At 35.9% G+C, this 22,115-nt stretch overlaps 1 protein-coding gene across 7 annotated transcripts in view; it reads left to right on the top strand.

The window, feature by feature from the left end:
* The first annotated feature begins 677 nt into the window (after nt 1-677).
* LOC108041250 (protein FAM102A) overlaps nt 678-22,115 on the top strand; it is a 28,646-nt gene continuing 7,208 nt past the window's right edge. For 6 of the 7 annotated variants that reach the window (XM_044459546.1, XM_044459545.1, XM_044459544.1 and 3 more), the window contains exons 1-8: nt 678-856; nt 1,443-1,513; nt 19,971-20,149; nt 20,207-20,475; nt 20,537-20,848; nt 20,907-21,136; nt 21,569-21,855; nt 21,924-22,006. In XM_044459546.1, coding sequence (XP_044315481.1) covers nt 20,300-20,475; nt 20,537-20,848; nt 20,907-21,136; nt 21,569-21,855; nt 21,924-22,006 — 1,088 coding nt within the window. In that variant the 5' untranslated portion in view covers nt 678-856; nt 1,443-1,513; nt 19,971-20,149; nt 20,207-20,299. Of the gene's footprint in view, nt 875-1,442; nt 1,514-19,970; nt 20,150-20,206; nt 20,476-20,536; nt 20,849-20,906; nt 21,137-21,568; nt 21,856-21,923; nt 22,007-22,115 lie in introns of all 7 variants that reach the window. The other variant, XM_044459542.1, reaches the window with a different exon arrangement.

Genomic DNA, 22,115 nt, shown 5'->3' with positions numbered 1-22,115 from the left:
ACTTTTTTGACAAAACCAAATTGCTTTATATTTTTTCAAAATTAAAATTAGATGTTAAATGTGGAAAAATGTGTCAATGGAAAATCAATCAATATCAAATCCATTATTTTACTTGGTATTTCTATACGCTCTAAGTGATATTCGACCCATGGTTTTGCCGTAGAACTATTATTTCTGCAAATTAAATGTTTATATCTTTAACGCAAACAAAATTTATATTTTTCTTTTTTTTTAAATCATTTTTAGTTGTGGTGAGGCAAATAAAAGTCTGAGCTGATTTGCTTAAAAAATTACCCGTTCCTACACAGAGAAAGCCCAGACCATTGTACATTTTTTAAAAACTAAGCAATATTGAATTAATATTAAACATAATATTAATATTTTATAAGCAGTTAATATGGATGGTTAAAAATAAGACGTTTAATGTTTTAACAATCGCAACCAATCCGATACGATATGGTTGTGGGGCTATCGGACATTTCACAAGAATTTATATGTATCACATTCCACATTCGTAGCTAAATTGTTTTAATGAACCTGTGTAAAATTAAATATGTGCCAGTGGAATGAGGCTATAAATGATCTGTTTGGTATATTAAATGTACTTTCACAATAGTATTACGTGGTATATTTTAAGACATAGTTATTTGGTATTTATAAATATGCTGCGGCAGCCACACTGTTAGCTGTTCGGTCGTGGGTGGCGCATCATCGCGTTTCTGCAGCGAATTTAACAAGTGCAAAATTAGAGTAATTTCGCCAGTTGATCCGTGCAAATATATAGTAACCATCGTCTGGAGTTTGCAAAAACGAAAAAGCAAACGCAGCCAGTCGTTGTCAGTGTGGCTGCCTTTGGGTAAGCAGCGTCTTTCAAGTGCGTGTTTAGTGTTTCTGTGTGTGCGTGTAAATGTGAGCCTTTTCACCAGAAAAATGTAAAACAAAAAAATAAAAAGTATTGCTTAGGCAATCAAGCATACAATTTATACAGATGCATTGTTTTAAACAAAATTGGCTACATGCAAAAAGCGCTGCTAAAAAAACGAAACTAAAATCGTTGTGTGGGGGAGGGGGTTTTCATCTATCTATCTCGTTCTTCCGTTCTTGACAAAGTGGAAGTGGAAAAACCAGCGACTACATCAACAAAAGCGTGTGTCTCAAATATTACAATCGCAACTCGTTACACTCTTTAGTTGCCAAGTTGTGTTTTCAATTATTGTAAAACAAATGTACATTGATATTTTCCAAAACACAAACTACGTACGACGCCCTTTGGAAAAACAGTTGTGTTGGTGTGCAGCTGCTGTTGTATTGGTGCTGCCACCTTGTTCGATTTTTATGGATTGTTTTTGTTTTATCACTGAAGTTTTTTAATTTTATTTAAGTGGCAAATGTGTAAAACGTGTACTTAAAATTTTATTTAATTTGTGTCTCCACATAATCAGCTGTTTGCAACCTCAACGTTTCCGCCCACTAAAAGGAAAAACCTGCGGAACTTGTCGTTTTGATTCAAAAGGTAAGTTCTATTAAAATAGTTATAGTACAACATCTAAAACTAAATAAAATGCAGTAAAGAATTTCCAAAAAAAATATCCCTTAATTGTGATACAAATGTTCTTAACGTTGTATAATTCGAGGAGTTCATGCCAAATATTATTTAAAGTTATGTCGAGAGCTCGAAACGATTTTCTAATTTTTTATTTACTGCAGAGTATTTCCAAACCTCGAATTCTTTCTTGAATTTTTATGTTGGCAAATGGAGGTTCCACTGTGCTAAATATAACGCGATAATATAACCTCTTACTTATTTTGTATCAAAGTTAACATAAGCTGCCATTCGTCCGCGGCAATTCCAGGCTAATTTAATGTGCTTCTGCATTCCAAAAATAAATCCTGCGTGGAATTTGCGATGAGGACACTTAATCCTCGCGCTTCACCCTGTAAAATATGTTCATTGAACGAGTTGTCTAAAAATAGCAGACCATCGAGAAGGAAAGGCTTTGGCTTCGGCTTCGGTTTAAGTCTTCCGAAGTCGGGACGACTCGCCTTGGGCATCTGAGCTTGAAATGGGCAATTCAATTTGCCCGTTGGTGGAATTTCAATTTCGCAGTCAAAACGGTTTGTCGAGTGCGAAAAATGTTTGCGATAATCAAATCAAATCAGCGCCAATGAGGTTAAACAGGGGAGGGCAACCCTGAATTGCTCGTTCAGAAATGACTTCGTCTGCTTCTCTAATGAGGATGCATTCAATTAAATTCAAATTTTTCACTTGCATGTGGGCGCATAAACACAAAAATGAGGAGTTCTGCGGATTAGGTTATATATTTTATGCTTATGAAAAGAATCTTAATAGACTATTTATGTAAATATTTCTTTGCGGAGATCACAATACAAGCGCCAAAGGCTTGTCTATATATTACCTTAGATTTTAAAATTTCGAACCCCTACAAAATATGGTCTATGCTCTATGTTCTTCTGAGAGAGTTGAAATAAATAACTATTTGCAGTTCTCTATCCGATACAAGCCTATGCTGTACTTGTATTTTGCCGGAAAAGATCAATTTATGGACTAAACTGAGTACGTTCGCTTCCAGCAATTTTAGCGCTTAATTATTTTTCACTCAATCGCTGGAATCGCAAACGAGAGCTGCAATAACAACAGATACAGAAACGTATTTGTACAAAGGTTTCCGTATTAATTCTGTATTTTTCATCTAATAAAGGGGGATTCGAAGCACTGGGGGCAACCCAATTCCCAGGGCTAGTTAGGGAGAAGGAATGAGACGAACCGATAGAGAGAGATACTCGCCAGAGCTTGCTGAACCAGTCCGACAACATTTGGCGATTTGAATGTCGCTAAGAAGATGGAAAGCAAACCGAATAATTCTCCTTGTTCCGCAGTGTATCTTAGTATCTTTCAAACTACTACTGGGTTTATACGAGTCTATTTCATGCAATCATCTCATTCAAACGTTGATAGGTTGTGTACATAATAATCATTTTATGTATTCACTAACCCATGAAAGTCATCTATCCAAGAATTCATGAAATTTATAGCATAAACACAGTATTCGTATAGTTTTGCCTATTAGTGTCTGTGCACTTCAAGTTCAAAGCTCTTTTTCGACAGTCGCTGAAAGAAACTTGAACAAACATGAACGAGGTACAGAGAGAAAAAGAGAATTATATACCTATAATATACATTATACATTTTTTGAGGTTTTAACTTGCATGAGATTTGCTTTCTTTTCTTTGTTTTCCTCTTTTTTTTTTGCACTTTGTATACATTTAAAGAAAACAAGTATGTATATGGCTTTTTCTCGTGAAATGTTTATATAAACCGAAATAAAGTGGGAAATGTGGGGGCGTTAGGATACCGCAGAAAGGAATTTGAGGTTAATATATGATTCTTTATGAATAGAAAACTACTATCTTTAGATTTGTTAGTTAATGTGCTCACTTTTGGTATCCTAATCTATTGGAGATACTTGGATTTGTTGCCCTGCGGCACGCAATCCTTCCGTCTCCTCGTTTGCTGTCCTTCCTTATCAACAGACTCTCAGTAATCGTTGCCCATCATCATCCCCATTATGAACGCCTCAACGCAACTTGCATCATCTTTGGCTGGCATGTGGAAAAAGTGCTTCCGACTTCCGTATGAATGCTACATTTTCTGCTTTTCGCTTTGCACTGCGCTCAAAGGCAAAACAAGTCACTTGGCTGGCGTTTCCTTGCCATTAAAGAGGACGACAAACCACCCCAAACACACCACTGCCAAACAACAACAGCTTATTGATTTTCTACAACTTTGTGATGTTTAAACAGCATTTTAGTTCAGTTTGTTTGGCTATCGTGCAATGGGCGTCGTGTGCCGTCCACGCGCCTTTCCACTCCGAAGTGGGTCTAACCTGATGGATGGGGGATTATCGGGGCAGGAGGACAGAAGCGAGTTACATTCATAACATTCATTCACCTGTGGGCGACACGCCTCGTTCACTTCCAGGAATCGCTCGTGCCTAGTGGACAGGTGTATCAACTTTCGGAGGTTGACATGCAAATTACAAAAATGAAAACTTGAAAGGTGTTTGAGGTGGTGGTGGTGGTGGATGGATGTTCGTAGAGTGGAATGGATTTGTTTTGGGGGTTTGTTAAAATCAATTATTTGGTTTGTAGGTCAACATTCTTTCTCCCCTCCCCTCCCCTATTTTTCTTTTTTGGTTACGTTACGTTGGGTAATCCACCACAAAGTTTACATCATGTGTGGCTTTTTCCTTCTCCTTATAAGGGTTCGCTGAACTTTAAAAAGAGACCGCTTACGCTGCTCTTTGAGTCAGACATCTGTCTGCTTACTGTTTCACTGCACTTGAGTCCTACACTAATTTGCATATTTGGCAAACGCTACACTTCCTTTACGCCTTCGTATACAACTAAAAGTAAAAGGGTGTTTGGTAATCGGGTCCATTTCAGAGGTAAAAAAAGACTTTCCAACCTTCTAAAGTATATACTTTCACGATCAGCATCAATCAAACTATAACAGCTTGAGTCGCGACTAAGATATGAATTGGAATTATTTGTACGTAATGTTTTTAACCAGTAGTTGAACAAACGAAACCATAATCTCAAAAGTAACCATATATTGCATTTATACAATGAGTCATTTCCTAACAATAGCAAAAAAAAAAAAGTGATTTCCGCCAGAGATTTCTTTAAACAACATTCGCAGATTATAATGAGAAACTGGAACCATTTAACAAAATTGCAGACATGAGCGCGGTAGATAATTTTTAATTTAATACCCTTACAAGACCGACAGTAACTTTAAAAAAATGTATTAGTCAAGGTCGAATAAATTTAATCGAATTTTTGGTTTCAAAATTAAAGAACTATAAATACTTTAAACTCGATAAAACGAACAAATGTTTCCTTTGATTGCGACTCTTTTCAGCAGTTTTTATCGGTATTTGCTTTTCCAGTTCCATGGTCTCCCTTCCTCTCTTCCTCACCAGCTAATTTGCATGTGATTTAAAATTCGAAATACGATTCATTGTTATTTTTGGTCTTTTAGTGCTTTTGCACTCGCTGAAAACGGGTTTTTATTTCGGTCTTGCTCCAATTATGTTAAAGTTTTAGGAATGCGCTTCGTTGGAACATAAAATATTCATAGGGTTGTTTTTTTAAAACCAATTTTTTAATGAGTAAATCAAAGTTAATTTGCATGTCCAGGTGCTTTTTCATTTTCTCCTTTGTCATGCTTTAATATTTAAAATTCGATTGTGCAGATTTATAAGCCAAGGTCACTTAAGTTTGTATTTTTGGATTAATTAATTTTTATGGTCTCTAATCTGCTGGGGTCTAGATTACTTAGAATGAGTGCAATTAAACAATTTTCGTGTTTTGTTATCGATACGGGGACGGCGTTTCTCGTTATCTTTTTCGTCTTTATCAGAGCAGGAATACTGTCATACATTCTCTAGAACCTGGCATTCTTGAAAGCCCTGGGCGCGGTTAGCCTGGTTATTATTATTATTTTATTGTCATTGTTTGATTTTAAGCTGTTTGCGCTATTTTAATTGTTCCTTTCGTTGGCCACACTTATCTTATCTTAACTTAACGGGCTACACAGGAACATAAAGTTACTTTCTTGGCTGACTAAATGTTTTAAGTGCAAACAGATATCGATAAGATCGCCTTCTGATAAGTTTAGATAAGGATTGTAAATTATATTTACTTATTTTTCGTATTAAAATTATTGATTTATAAGAAAGTTAGTATGGAATATTTTGAAAGGGGAGATTGGATTTTATGAATGAATAAACAATTTGGCGAAAAATGTTGATATGCTTAAATTCTCTCATATTATTTAAACTATTATTTTCCACTGACGGTGTATTCTGTATCAAAACCTTTGTTGAAATTATGTTCATTGCAAATAAGTATGATGGGCCCCTAAATATTGAAGAAAACTGTGGCAAGAACTCTCTCACTATTTCTCTGTACCTTTTCTTCATGTTAATTTCCACATACGAGACTTTGCCGTTTTAAGTGTGAGAAAATCTGTTTGGCTTTTTGCCCTAAAACAAGTTTCGTCCGCTTCTCATTATTATGTTTTGCCTTGCTTCTGTTTTGTTGTGGCAACTATTTAGCGGTACCCATTCTGTTTCCTTGTCCCTCGGTTTTGGAGGTTATTTCATTTCAATTGCCCAATATTAAATTTTTCAAGCGTAACCTTTAAAAGGCAGTAACAAAAGCTTACATTTACATATACAGTCGTATAAGCTGATGATAATTTTAGTTTGTGCAAATATTTCCTGTTTGTTGAACAAATAGTTAAGCATGAAATTTGTAAATGAGTTTTACAAACTAAAGAAAATCTCAAAAATCTCATGAATATCTATAAATCATTAAACTGTTTAGAAACTTTGAATTATATACGAGTGTTTTATTTAGTTCACTAAATAAATAACTTTATCAAATAAAACTATTGAAATCCCAGCTTGTTTTAGTGTTCGGGTTAGAGTCTGAAACCACGTTTTTACTTTGGCGAGCACAGCATGAACGAAATCGACGACATTCTTAAATTTATTCGTATTTATTTTCTGGTTTCCCCCACACACCAAACCGAAACCGAACTGAATTGGGGAAAATCCCTATATCATGGCTGTTGGCCCCCAAATTCAGTAAATAACTGGAAGGGTGACGCGCTGGAGGAGGTGGGATGTGGATGGGTATGGGGCACGGTCACCCTTCACACCGGTTCACCTTCCACAACACCGACGACTGTGTTTCGGATGCTGTTGCAATTGCTGGTCGGCTGCAAGTTGTGATACTTTTTTTTTCCACATTTTTAAAACGGGCATTGTCAGTTGACAATTTCAATTGTCTTTCGTGGGAACGTCGCAGTTTCTATTTGGTTAAATCAACAAAAATAAAACTAAAAGCTAACAAAAAGTTTTATAAAATAAAGCGCTTCCTCATTTCGGGCACGTCCACTTTTTCGATTGGAGGATGGATGGGTGACGCTGTGGGGCAGGCGAGAACTAATAGAAAAGCAGACAGACAAAACTTTTTGCTTTGCTTCCATTTATTTGTTTTTGCAACGCTCAGTAGACTTGACAGTATATTTTCTGTCAAAAAACGTATCATTTTATCCCGTTTGTAGCTAAGAAACTGATTTGTTAGTGGTTAAAAAGGAAGTACTTACTAACTTTAAAAAGAAATAAATATATATAAAGTTCTTTTCGATTTAACAATCTATATTAATGTAATATTTCCTTGAAATAATTTTAAAAGTCGAGTTTAACTACATTTATTTCCTATACAATACTATCTCTTTTTCACATAAGCTTTGTGGGTTGAAATTTTCAAAAGCGAAATCTTAAGCGACAGAACAAGTTTGCATCGTATCGTTAAAAAAGGAAATTTGTAGAAAGTTTCAAGTACAACAGCAACGACAGATAAATAAAGAAAACCAAGGAGTAAAAACAATTGTTATTTAGCCTGAGCCAAAAATTATATTTTATTTGGTGGAAGATTTAAAAACTGAGGCAACAAGAGTTTAACGAAATGAATGAAAGTGAGCAATAAAGTAAATTGTTACACTTTCATTTGTTTAAAGGTTTGAAAGGCTGTTAACATGCTTGCGATTTTAAAAATACTCGCATCTTCCAAACGTGCCATGCTCGACACTATTTAAAGATACAATTTTACCCAATAAGCTGACTCTTCTTTCTCTCTCACTTTATTTTCTGCTCTTTTGGCTTTGGTTTCGCTTCAAAGATTTACAATTTGATTTGCACTAATAATTAACATCGGTCCCTTTTCGTCGCTGTCAATTGTCCACAATCATATTAATTTCTTTTATTATATGTTTTTCTCCAATAACACAAACATTTTGAAACTTCTTTTGTGTTTCGTATATGTTTTTTTATCCCACCTTCTTCATCGGTCTTTTTCTGTGTCAATTCTTTCAACATCACTTTTGTTAATATTGATTGGCCTCATTAATTGCAATTGCAAATATTTGCTGACCCAACTTTTAGCGAATATTAATTTTTCTCCAATAAAACCGCATATTTTGTTAATGTTGATGAAATTGGGGTAACCTGATTTAAATTAAGGTTTCAAAATAAAAAGCGTAGGAGCAACGAACCACACTTTTATTTGTTTGGGTTTGAAATTTAAAACGGGTTGCCTAATTTTCCAACGAATTACCTTTTGAAATGTGAGAATTTAATCCAGTAATTAAAATGAATTTGTTTTTCAACTGCAAGTGTATATTAAAGTCGGTTTCCTAAAAATATTTTGTAACCTGGTGTTATCGTTTAAGGGGCTTACATTGTGTCGCCATATTTATATTTATTTTCCGTCTATGTCTTATGTGATCAGGTGTATCTGTGGTTTTTTGTGTGTTTCTTTATCTTTGTTTTGGTCATCCATTTTCAATGGCAAGTTTAAGGTGGTTTAATAAATGGAAAATGTTTGATAATGTTCAATGTAACAGACGTAAAAGACTTTATCAGTGTTCCCTTGATAAGAATAATATTTTTATATTTAGATAATAAGAATAGTTAAAAGGTAAGAAAGCTTACTTTTGCACGATTACAATAGTCTAGACTCTAGAGCAACTGGTATAAATATAATAAGAATAAACATGATGAGTTGGCAGCTGGTATTCCAAAAACAAAAACTTTCAAAACGCAAAGCAAATAAAGAGAAATTAAAAACCTTTAAGCCAGACAGCAAGTACTTATGTATAGAAAATAAAAGTAACTTTACGAAAATGTCAAACAATTTAAAATTTGGTAATTCGAATTATTACATTTACGCCACTTAACTTCTTTGAGCTGACGAAAACTTTCAGCTCTTGAAGAAATGGCTATTTGTCTTGATTTAGTAAAGTTTTGGGAGCTCAGATTTACATCAACGCGAAACTAAACTCTTCTTAATTCCTGTTGACACACTTTGAACTTACTTTAGTAATATTAATTAAGTAAAACCTTTTGCCAGCCCATATTATCCTCAATTACTAATCAAAAACTATGCAGAATGTAGTAAATGATTGACATAAACTTGTTATGTCATTGGCAAACTGAAGACGAGAAGGGGGAAGTGCGGGGCAAATAATGCATATACATATGTGTGTCAAGAAAGGCGACTGTAAGTCGCTTTAAGTGCCGGCTAGTCTAGCAAAGTCATCTAGACATGAGCTGAGATTAGGCATGTGTGCGGTCGCTTATTCAACTGACTGGCTTTCAATGAAACGCTCACCGACCAGCAATCCGAATCCCAATCCCCATCCCAATCCCCCTTGGCTCTCAGTCGCTTGGAGGCTGCCTCGTGGCGCAATTAGAATTTATCGCATTTGGTGTCGCTGCTGTTGTCAAGTTGCGGATTCAATCCGCTGTGGTAATAATATACAAACGGCCTATGTGCACACACATACGTTGATATACAAAGGGGTACATTGTTTTTGTAGCGGAGCAATGTATCTTTTCCAACTAAATGCAAATCGATCTAGTTCCGGTATTTGGCACTACTCTCTGCTTGTTTAGAAAGCAAACATCTTTCAGTTATGTAAGTGACTTGTTTAAGAACAGGTCATTAATAATCTCTGGTTTAGTATCTTTAGTTACACAATTCTATTTTTTTTCTATACTAAAATAAAGGCAAACAAATCTAGCATGCAATAAATATGAGAGGTTATTTAATCACTGACTGTATGTGAAGTTGTCAAAGCTTTTTTCAAAATTGTGCAATTGTTTTGTTATAGTTTGATTGCTCTTAATGCCTGACAAACCACGAGTGCTTTTTTTTATAACTGATTTTGAAGTATCAAGGGCATTTAAAAATTATTTGGCAAAAACAAATGAAATAATTCTGGATCCGGAACAATAAACAGTAATAAATATGCGTGCAAAGCAAGTAATTAAATGTTCCAAGCAAAACAAAGGAAAAATCTAAAGTAATGTATTTTGCTTTTATTATTAGTTTACCCCCCATTTCGTAACCACAGCCAAATCTAATCGTTGGAATTCTGATGAGTTTGCCAAATACGACAGGCTTTGCCAATTGTAAAGTATTCAGTTCAATAAAACTTGTATAAATTGAGAGGGAGAACACGAAGATGAAAAATAAGTTGAAATATATATACATATATCATCGGACGAGTGTATTCCAGTGCGAGTCATTGAATGTCGGTGCAAATGACTTCATCATCATCACCATCGATGTGGACGAAGTTAGTGACAGATACTGATACGAACATATCTATCAGTGCTTCTGTATATACAGCTGCTAAACAAAAAAGTTTAAACCAAATGGTTGTTGTGTGTACAAATGTGTATCGAGGTAAATAGAGTCGTTCTTTTGGAACCTGACGCTTGAATTTAAATTGTGAATCAGATGTGTGAGATGTGTATTCCATAAAGCAATAGTCCTATTTATGTTTTCATTTTAGTTAAAAGAAAATAAAAAAGGGAATAACAATTAATAATACCATTTAAAGTAAATAGAGTGCTACTGAAAATATTTGTGTTTGAGTAATGTGTTTTGAGTAATGACATCTTGGGATACTTCATTTGGATGCCTCTGCCTGAAATCATTACACGCATACAAGCTTTAAAGTTCACATTTATACAAGCTGGTATTGGTTAAAACACAAAGAGCCACATGCTTACCTTTTTTCATTACAATATACACACGTACATGCATCTATATCTTTTTTAAATACATATATTTTCAACACATTCGCGAGAGGGGCAAAAACAAAGACGATTTTTTTACATTGACATGATTTAAAAATGCATTACATCAACAGCTTTTGTTAATATTTTTTGTTGTTCCTTTTTATACCCTTGCAGAGGGTATTATAATTTTGGTCAAAAGTGTGCAACGCAGTGAAGGAGACATCTCCGACCCTATAAAGTATATATATTCTTGATCAGGATCACCTCCTGAGTTGATATAGCCATGTCCGTCTGTCCGTCTGTCCGTCTGTCTGTCCGTCTGTCTGTCCGTCTGTCTGTCCGTCTGTCTGTCCGTCTGTCTGTTTCTACGCGAACTAGTCTCTCAGTTTTAAAGATATCGAATTGAAACTTTGCACACACCCTTCTTTCCTTTGCACGCGGTATATAAGTCGGAACGGCCGGGATCGGCCGACTATATCCTATAGCTGCCATATAACTGAACGATCGGAAATGCCATAACTTTGGTGTTTGTAAAGTTAGGAAGTTGGGATTTTCTATGGGTTTTGTATTTGGCTAATCAATCCGACATGCCGAATTTCATAAGGATCGGCCGACTATATCCTATAGCTGCCATATAACTGATTGATCGGAAATGCCATAACTTTGGTGTTTGTAAAGTTAGGAAGTTGGCATTTTCTATGGGTGTTATATTTGGCCAGCCAATCCGACCTACCAAATTTCATAAGGATCGGCCGACTATATCCTATAGCTGCCATATAACTGAACGATTGGAAATGTCATAACTTTGGTGTTTTTAAAGTTAGGAAGTTGGGATTTTTTATGAGTATTAAGAATGCATCATATGAATAATTTTGGAGAATATAATTTACAGAGAATTCTGCAAGGGTATATCAACTTCGGCTCCGCCCGAAGTTAGCTTTCCTTTCTTGTTTTGTATAAATGTGTTGATGACAGCGGAATACCCTTGAGACAATTAGAAACGTCGCGAAAAACCTTTTATTTAATCGGTTTTTTTTACCTGTAATTTGTAGTCGTAGAAAAATATGCCACTAGTTAAAAAAAGAATTGCTCAAACTATAAGATATATATATTCTTGATCATCACCAACATCCGAGTCGATATAGCAATATCAGTCTGTCTGTATTAACATTGAAATATTGGAAACTATATAAGAGGTTCTGTTTCATTACTCATGCTTAAATTGGGATTGAAATAATATGATTTTTAACGTTTCTTTTAATGATAATTTACCTCATCTTTACATTATGGTCAAAAATGCTTTTCCTTTTTAATTGCAGGTAAGCTAAGTAAGAAATTTAGTGTAACAACTTTAAACTTTACTTTATTAAGTGAAGGGTTAAGGGTGAGCATGATAATAAACACATTTATAGATGCTATTGCAAGGTTGTTCAAGGTCATTAAGGTACACAAGTGGTTTTTAAAGATATATGCAATTACTAATGCTGTAATAGGAACTGGCCAGATAAGATTCAGGGCATTCAAATTTCGACTTACCTAAGTTAGTTTCCATTCTTCTGTTTTTGTTTTGTTTTTATCAATTTCACCAGAACTTATTGCATTTACCTAATTTTTTCTGAGTGCCACGGAACATGTGCTGGCCATAAAAGAAAATTTATTTTCCATTTGGTTCCACAATAAAACTTGGTCACTGAGTCATACTTAGTCAACGTAAACACTCAATCGCAACTGTCTTGCCTAAAATGATCGATTATTTTTTATCTAGGTAGATTACAGTGCCGCACCTAAATGGTATTGTAAGTTGCGTGTTGACATTAACCTTTAACAGTTTTGGTTATTGCTGCTTTAAGAGATTTATTTTTGTAAATAATTTGAATAATGTCATTCTTTTAACAATTGTTTCTAATTTGAATTGGCAAAAGTTGGGACATGTTTAAAATAATATAATATAATATTCCTTTGCTAGGGTTTGGTGATCTTTGTGTTGACGGTTTTGACTTTAAACTTATTTCCATTTCCTGAGTCACTTCCGCATGGCCCAGATTTCCATGAACCTATGGTTTATCGCTTTTCACAAATCCAAACCAAAGTTCCCATCCGGGAACAAAGACAGAGACTCATAAGTATGTGGCTATCCTTTCACATCAACTCCCCTCACGCGTGTCCCTGTGTGCGCTTAGAATTCATTATATGCATAACTGTCAGTCGGTCTGGACTCAGTTCACAAGGAGGACCATTCAACGAAACGCATTCCAGAGGAAGCATCTCATTAAATTACAGACGTGCTCCGGGGTTTTTGACAGAAATTGAAAAGAAAATTAAAACCTGAAAAAATAAAAGGCAGAAATTCAAATTCCATTTTTTGTCACGTATGTATATAAGAAAAGGGAAAAGGTGGATTGAAAAATAAAAGTAAATCTTGTCGTCTATGATAGATCATGTTCTCTTAATCCCGCGAACAGGAAGAATTTACTACACTTGAAATAATTTATAAACAAATTTGTTGGTAATGGAAAGTTTTGCAAAAGCTAACTTTCAACCTTTCTTTATATATGTACACTTTTGACCTCACTTGTGCGGAGGCCGACTCGAAACGGAAAAAAACTAAATTTAATGGAAGTGCAGCTAAAATAAACTATTTAAAGTTTCATCGATTTTTAATAGTGGTTTCCTAGGGATTTCTTTTGGGCGGGTAAAATGCAACACCATTAGCTCTGGCCATCAATTTCAGAGCACTATTAAACAGCAACTAGCCGGCGCCATCGTCGCTTGGTCACGCAATGTGAATTACTAATTTGGAAAGACCTCCGATAAGTCTTTTTTTCTGCGCGAATAAAATGATAGCTTATATAAAGTCGGACAAAATAAATTTATAAATATTAAACAACATTTACACTTATCAGTACATTCTTATGGCACAATAATTAAAAAATAACTAAAAAAGACAAAAGTTGTCATTTTTTTAAATTTATTTATTCCACTTTTAATGTCTGCTGCCATGAGCTTCGCCTTAACAACAATAAATAATTGATATCAGAAAACAAATAACATTATTTACATTAATTGAGAGTGTGTCCGTTTGGACTTTAGATTATGTGTGTTTAAGTGAGTATCTCCCGGCTAGTTTGCTTTTTACACTGAACTGACTTGATAAAGTTCGCTGAGCTAGCGTTGCCCCCGAACTTGGTAAAGGGCTGATAATGTCAATAAGTGTCCTCAGATTTTGTTGGTTTAATTATAGACTAAACATACAACAGATTCGGCTATTAATGGTTTTTGAGGTTATCATAAACGGAACTAGAATATAAAGTCTAGGTGGGTTTAAGTCGAAAGTTGATTAGCATCTCTAGATGTGTCCGTTTGTTTTCTGTTTGAAGAAAATAAGAAAAACTTTGGTAATTTTAAAGGCCGTTTTAAGTAACACACATATCTGCTATATACTTTACTTTTTTTTTATATTTTACTTACTCGACTAATGATTCTTTATTGACAAGGGTCAACGGATGCCAGCTGGCACTCGATTTTTGTTTGTTCTAAAGTATTTCGGGGATCGGTTGCGTCATTTTTGCGTATTTGCATTGAAAATGCGGCCGAGATATTTTATGTATTGAGATTTGCATGTATTTTGGTTTGTAAATTTACAATCGCAATTTCATCAATATTTGGTAAATTTATTCAGATGTTGACTGAAATACTAAACGCAAATTTCCCCTTAAGGTGGAAGTGTTAAGTCATTATAAACTTTTAATAAGAAGCATTTTCGAGAGGAATTTGGCTATGAAAATAATTTTCCAATAACAGATAATCTAAAAGTAATGAACCCATCATGTGATTCAGAAAAAAATCACAAATTACGTACATATAAACATGAAAATCGCCGGCCATGATATCATTGATTTTTCTGGTTTTCATGGAAATTGAGAAAAAAAATGTTTTGAGTGGTCGTGCCAAGTCATGGGAAATACCTGCCGTATATTCATTTGATGCTTCTGTTGGGGTATTTTCCGCAATTTGTCTTGTGCTTATCTGGCAAAAACATAAAAATTAATTCCAGTGCTCAGTACATAGTTATTTAGCAAAAATAAATGCGAACGACGTCATAAATTTGTTTATCGACAGCATTTGTTTATCACTCCATCACGATGACGTTGACTCGCACTCTCTGCATATATCTACATATATTGGCATACCGTCACTTTAATGTATCTATCAGATAATTCTGGCGCGGAATAATAAACATTCGTTCGATTTTCTGCCATATTCCCGCAAACAACTGTCGAAACTCTCGCCATATATTACACTAAAAATGTGCAATCAAGTTTTATTTTGGTTTCCGTAGCTATAAGCATTGTTGCATTTTTCTGTGTGAACTCTTTATTGATTTCAGATGTATATGTCTCAAATATTACAAATGGGCGCATATCTTGCTCGGATAGGTACTTTTCGGTTTTAAAAATTATTCGTGATTTCCTGTACTAAAAAGTTATACCAATTATTGTTTTTTGTGGGTGAAAAAAACTCGTTGCGCCATAAGACTCAGGCGAGAACAAATATGCACTGAATTCAGAATTCACTTATGCACAGCTCATAATACCATCATTATATAACAGAAGTGCATAATATCAAATTCAAGTCACACTTTGCTCTCATGTTTTGAACTCAAAAAATTGTTGCGGATTTTAACATTGCTTGCATGATGTCATCACCTTATTCAATTTCCAGAAAAATTGTCAGTTGCGTTGTATAATTCCGTTTGCCTTTTTATTGGAGCTGGTACTTGATAGTAAAACACTTTCGTTTTAAATTGTTACTGTCTCTCGCCAACATAAAAGTTACCTCGGTCATTTGTACAAGTTTCTATTTACCTAAGGTAAAAAAATTTTATGAAATAAATATTCAAATATTTTAGTGAAGATATACAAGTGTAAAGAAGTATACGTTACTAACATTTGAAAAGCACAATGTTTTCTGCATTTAAAGATACTTTAATAGTAAAAACCTTTGAACCTTGAGAAGTTTTTCAAACCATATATTTTCCTGTCACGAAGGGCAGCCTCCTAACAATGTTTCCCTAACAAGTTGTGGCCCTCAAGGTGTTTTAGCCTATTGCACTTCAGGTCAACTTTACTTTTAGCCACCCACATATTCCAATTAAGAGTTTTACAAAGAGTCCATTTGCTTTTATTGCGAAGATGTAGTGAAAGTCTATCCCGCCTCCATGTTTCCCATATTTTACATAAGTCGGCGACCATTAAGAGACCTCTGGCTCATTAGGGCTGTTCTGCACATGGAAAAACCACCTACGTACCTACAATTCGCACAATTCCCTTCCGCACTTACCCACTCTGTCACTTTCTCCGGCAGTTTTTTGTCATTAAGCTGGCAAAACTTAATTTTCTATCCTGTGCTTCCCACCTACCAACCCTGATTATATTGTTTACGCTCGTTGAGTACTTACCTCCGGGAATTCATTGTAACTGTGTAAAACAGGGCCGGTAATTGTGTCCACCTAGTATCTTAATTAATCTACAAAAAATAATTAAAAAGGTTCTGAAAAATGATAGCATTCAGGGAGTGCAAATTTAAAGAGTGCCACATATTAAGCTGGCTTTTAATTGAAGAAACTTTTGCGCAGCTCCCTCTTAGATTTCATTTAATGCAAGCTGAAAAGTAAAATAGAGTTCATTTTAATTATAACTAGAAATACCAAGATTTTTCAATTGGTATAATTTATTATACAGTTTACTACATTGTTTGCATATGTTGCCCCCAACTGAGCTGAGTCAGTATAGACTGAAAATCATTGTGTTTTCCCAAACTCATCATAAGAGTTCAAAATATTTCGAAGGAATGGGAGAGGCAAATGTACTTTTTGCTGGCTCTGAGTCTTTAAGAGATTATGCCAGGCATAAAGAGAAAAGCTATAGACAACATGCAAAGTCACAGCGACATGTGTGCAACAGCTGCAAAAGTGCGATCAAACGGATGGGTAACGGAAATATAACTTGTACGAGGAGAGTATGACTCTTTCATCGAGTCGGTAATAAAAATACTCTTTTTTTAATAAAACAAATCGTTTGTTTTGATGACAAGATTAAAGTTCCCAAGTCTAAGCTATATCAACTTCCAGACAAACCTTGATATTTAAATATTATTTCAGCTGTCCTCGTGTTTGTTTATAATATTTTATAGCTCAATTCAATAAGTTATATAAAATTGATATTCAAGAATTCCATAAATCCATTAGCATTGTTCGCTCGTGGCAAGCTGTTTGCGTCTTTGTCGCTATTCGAAATGATTGTTATCGCAATGTCACATCTGTTCGGGGCTGATAAGTAAAACAGATACTATCATTGTTTGATGCGTGATTTCAACCAAGTTCGTGGGCAAAATGAAATGCCCGCTTGGGGTGGAATTAATTGTGGGTATTAATACTCGAATGTTCTCATGAACTTGGTCTCCATCCAAAGCCCCAACGAGAAAAGACCTAAGTAGCTTTAAGTGAAAAATGTAAGGGTAAAAGAAAACAGCAAAAAGTGCAATGCAATGTAATTACCAGGCGAATGCAGATGAAAAAAAGAATTGCTAAGTGCAGATCCACTGTGCTTACTGGAAGAAATTTGAAGCTTTGAGAACTCCAGGAAAAGAAAATTAAAAGTTTTGTTCCTTGTTAATTTTAACAAGAGAGAACGCTATAGTCGGGTGCTCCGACTATCAGATACCCGTTACTCAGGTAAAGGGAGTGCGAGGGAGATGGAGATAGAAACTTTGATCACGCATAACTTTTTAACGAATGGTCCGATTTGAAAAATTTCTTCTACATTTCGATAGGTATTGATAAACACAATAAAACTGCATTTTTACTTTTCCGAAATATTTAAATTTTTAAAATCGTATATAAGCGATTGTGGGCGTTAAAGGGGGCGTGGCACCTTTTTGAAACAAACTTGCGCTGCGTAGGAACTCCAAGAATCTGCATGCAAAATGCCAATCTTCTAGCTTTTATAGTTTCCGAGATCTCAGCGTTCATACGGACGGACAGACAGACGGACAGACGGACATGGCTATATCGACTCGGCTAGTGACCCTGATCAAGAATATATATACTTTATAGGGTCGGAAACGCTTCCTTCTAGCTGTTACATACTTTTGCACGAATACAATATACCCTTTTACTCTACGAGTAACGGGTATAAAAATGTATACATCCCCCACAAGCGATTAATAAGTATTTAAGAGGATTGACAAATCTCTAACACAAAACCAATATACTACGCGGTAATTCAAAAATCACAGTTTTCATCGCTTCCGCCGTGTCGTGCCCCATTTCTCCCACTCACCTCTAAATACTTTGTTTACAACGTGCCTTTTATCGAATGGCGCCAGCTGTTTGTGTTGATATTGCTGTTGTTACATACACATTATGTATATGCATTTTGAATTTGCCAACTTTTGTGCGACGGAAAATTGAGGAGCAGTCGCACCCAAGTTGAATCAAGAACTTGTATTCGCTTATTTGCATGGGCTGCATATTTTGCAAGAGATATTTGCTAATTTTCTTGCTTTCTCTGTCTGACTATCCGTGCTATATTGTTTTGCTGCTGCTGCGTCATTCTTAATAAATAGGCACCTTGTCCGCTAAATATTTTTTTCCTATTTGTGTTTGTGGATGATGCAAGGTAAAGGTCAATGTGAAGTCATAATGGTTTCATTAGTCTGATAATTTTTTTGTTTTTCCCCATTTCGGCTGTAATCATGACGAAACTAGTTTTTTAAATTTTATTTGTCCGAAAGTTGCGTTTTCGTTTGCTACGGAGACAAACTATTTGTAAAAGAACAGAAATGAGTCTTAAAAACGAATTTTTGCTGAGTTTCAATTTTCGAGCAAGCTAGTGTATCTGACATTTGACTTCAGGTTTAACAAAGTCTGATTGAAGAACAATTCAGTGATAAACTGGCGAATGTTTTCTCTTCGGCCAATTGTCAGCAAATTGCTTTTCTAATCAAATCAAACTCAATCAACGAGCATGTAAAAATTCGTACTTCCTTTACCTCTAGCCAAATCTAAAGCAAAATATCATTAAATAGAAATCAGGGCCATGATTGAGCTTATTTAATGGAAAACCAATTTCCACAATGTGGAAATGACGCTCTGACCAACTGCATCAAATTATCATTTGACTAGTAGAAATAGAAAATTCTTTTCGTTAGTTAGTGGGTCAGTGATTTCTCATGTCAGTAAGCCATTCGCTTATTCCTTAACTTCAACCAACCATCTAATCAAGGTGCAGAGTTTATTTTAAACTTTCGTTTGGCTAAGGATTGTTTTGGGGTGCGGCTTGAAAACTGTAAAAGTAAGGAAGGAAACCAAGCCAAGTCCGAACATCGCCTAAACAGTTTTTCCTAGAAATCAATTCCCTCGGTGGAGTAAGTGGGTTAAAGCTCTTTGTGTTCTGGCTGTTTTTTTGGAAGGTTTTCCTCACAATGGGAAAGGCTAATGTGTGTAATGCCCCAACAATAAAAACGTTATTATGATTAACACTGAGTAAAACAGGTTAATTACTAGGCTATTCAGCCATGTTTTAATTAACTGACAATTATTCTTACAAGGAATACCGAAAATACGCATTATTCACTGTTCGCTTATGTTAAGATAATTAATAAGGTTCACTAGATATCAGGCTATAGAAGAAAATCATATTTTCTCCCAGACTCTAAGTGACCGATTAGTCAGTTAGTCATCAATCTAAAAATGAAAAAATCGCACGACGTTAGAGACAAGATAAAACAGAACACAAATTAATTGCTTTTTGGTTTCGCGAAAATCAAAAAAGAAGCACTAAAATTGTAATCGGTGAGTAATGCGTCACTGATTTGGTATAAATCAAGAAAAGGCGTCTAAAATCTTACGGAATTGTTGAGCAAATGTTTGCACCAAGTGCCAAGTTTTCTGCTGCGGAGCGGCGCTTCTGTCATGCGATTCCCCATTGCGTGTTGCCCTTTTAATTAGTTGAGTGTTATTAACAAGTGTTTAATTATTCAATATGCATAAAAAGGAATTATGGCTTCAAGGTTATACATTCTTTATATTATCTGATTTGTGGGGGTGCTTTAGGGAACAAATCAATAACCCGTTAGGAGTTGATTTCATTTGTAGTGAGTTTCTATTCAAAACTACAATGCTTGAAATTTAAATTTATTCATTTCTACCTCACACATTCTCCCAATTAGTTTTCATATCAAACAATTTTGTGACCTTTGGTTTGCTTCTGCTTATTTTATTTTCAGTAAGGAGTATTTCCATTCCACCGGACGCAGCTTCTGCACCACAATTTCCTCCTGCACCACGACACATCGTCAACCCTGAAAATGGCAGTTAAGTAAGAAGTCCAAGAAATAAAGCTGATACAAATAGAAATAAACACAGATTAACAAATCAAACACAAAACAAGCTAGAACTATCAAAGGTAAAGTATTAGGTGGATGTTTTTTGAACCATTTATAACTTATCGATCAATTCACAGGCTAAGTGAAGGCGGTGCTGCGCAACCGCTGGTGACTTTCTCATCCATTCCGCGGCAGGAAGGCGAAATACACAGATTGTTGGACAGGAATTGATGACACTTCTTGGGCCTAGCGCCCCTGGCATGACCTTTATGATGAAAAAAAAGAAGTACAAGTTCAACGTTGAAGTGCAGCTGCAGGATTTAGTCGAGGTGGCCCTGGTTAATGAGGTGTTGTTCGCCAAGATACGACTGCTCGATGGAGGATCATTTCAGGAGTACAGTAGTCGGTAAGATTGCATTATACATTTGATATAATTGAACCATAATAACGACATTATTTTAATGTAGCGAGGAAGTGCGCAACCATCGTGTCGAGTGGAACCGAAGCTTTGAGTTTCCCTGCAAGATGAGCGCGAATGCTTCGACCGGAGTTTTGGATCCCTGCCACCTGCGCATCTCCATACGCAAAGAAATGAAGGGCGGTCGCAGTTACTATAAGTTAGGTTTTATCGACCTCAATCTTGCCGAATTCGCCGGTGCCGGCCTCACCTCGCGTCGATTTCTCCTCGAGGGCTATGACTCGAGACATCGGTTGGACAACTCCATGCTGCGAGTGAGCATCAAAATGCATATGCTGAGCGGTGATATTCTCTTCAAGGCGTAAGTAGTTGAATGAACTTCCTTTTGGAACGAAAATATAATATAATTGACTTTGCAGACCCACTCCGAACCTGAAGAGCAAACAGAGCAAGCCGTCGATGGATGATTTGACTAATGCGGCCACTGGAGTGGGCCTACAAACTCCGACGGCCAATGCTCTGCCCAGCATAGGCAGTGGCAGCGGCGGCTCCTCCATTCCCCTGGGCGGCAGTGGGGCCACCTTGGGCGGAGTTCCCAGCACTCAGTCGCTGCCGGGAACGCGGCCCGTCTCCACCACAAAGGAGGAGGGTGAGTAGTGGGTTTGGGGATTATTGCTGGTAGTTTGTAGAGCACAAGAGTAAAATGGATTCATTGACCCCCAAAAAGCAGATAAAAACACATATGTTTCATATCAGCTTCAACAGAATCACAGGAACTATGGGGGCAAAAAGTTTGTTCAAATTAATGACATACCCCGTATTGTCCTACCAATCTGTTTGGCAAAGTTCAATAGATTACGTCTTTTTTTGTGCAAGTCCTTGCTGAAACTGTGCTACTTACATAAATAAGAAAATTACGGTTCGATGATGTATTACTTGACAAACATTTTTGTTTGGACGCGTGTATTGCTTTTATTTCTTATCGTTATACTTATAATACATTAATAATATGTATGCACATACATATTGTCGTAAATTGCAATATCAATAACATATTAAGAAATTCGAATTCCCATTTCAGCAATACTTGCAGATATCGATAACCAGGCTTTGATAGCGGCCATTGTGACGGACTCCGGCTTGTCGGAGTCCTCGGAGTCGGCTGTAACGTTGACCACGGATAATCTTCAGCAACATGCCGCCGCCGCTTCCAATGCCACCAATCCGGTGACCCAGACGCTTCCGGGACTGGGAATCATTGGCAGCAACAACTACGGAACCACTGGAGTGGTAATCGGGTTTTCTGGAGGCGGCAACGCCAACCTCATGGAAATGGGTCATTCAAGAAATTCCAGTAATACTAGTCAAGTGAGTACAATAGCTCGGCATCTTACAGGGCAAATACCTAATGTTTTTTTTTGCTTCTTCCAAATTAGATGTCAAAAGGTTCGGGTTATAGCAGTTTTTCGCACAGTCAACATTCAAGGCAAAGTTCCGAGGGTGATTCGGGACATGCTAGGTGAGTCATCAAAACCGATTTAAATTACTTTTCTATTCTGTAAAAAGCCTTCTCTTATTTTCCTTTAAAATAATTTTTACATATTTTGCCCAAGATTCGTGTAAGAATT

Source organism: Drosophila rhopaloa, unplaced genomic scaffold, assembly GCF_018152115.1.
Source record: "Drosophila rhopaloa isolate 14029-0021.01 unplaced genomic scaffold, ASM1815211v1 contig_2, whole genome shotgun sequence".
In the NCBI taxonomy this organism is placed as follows: domain Eukaryota; kingdom Metazoa; phylum Arthropoda; class Insecta; order Diptera; family Drosophilidae; genus Drosophila; species Drosophila rhopaloa.
This window is presented reverse-complemented; position numbering and strand designations above follow the sequence as displayed.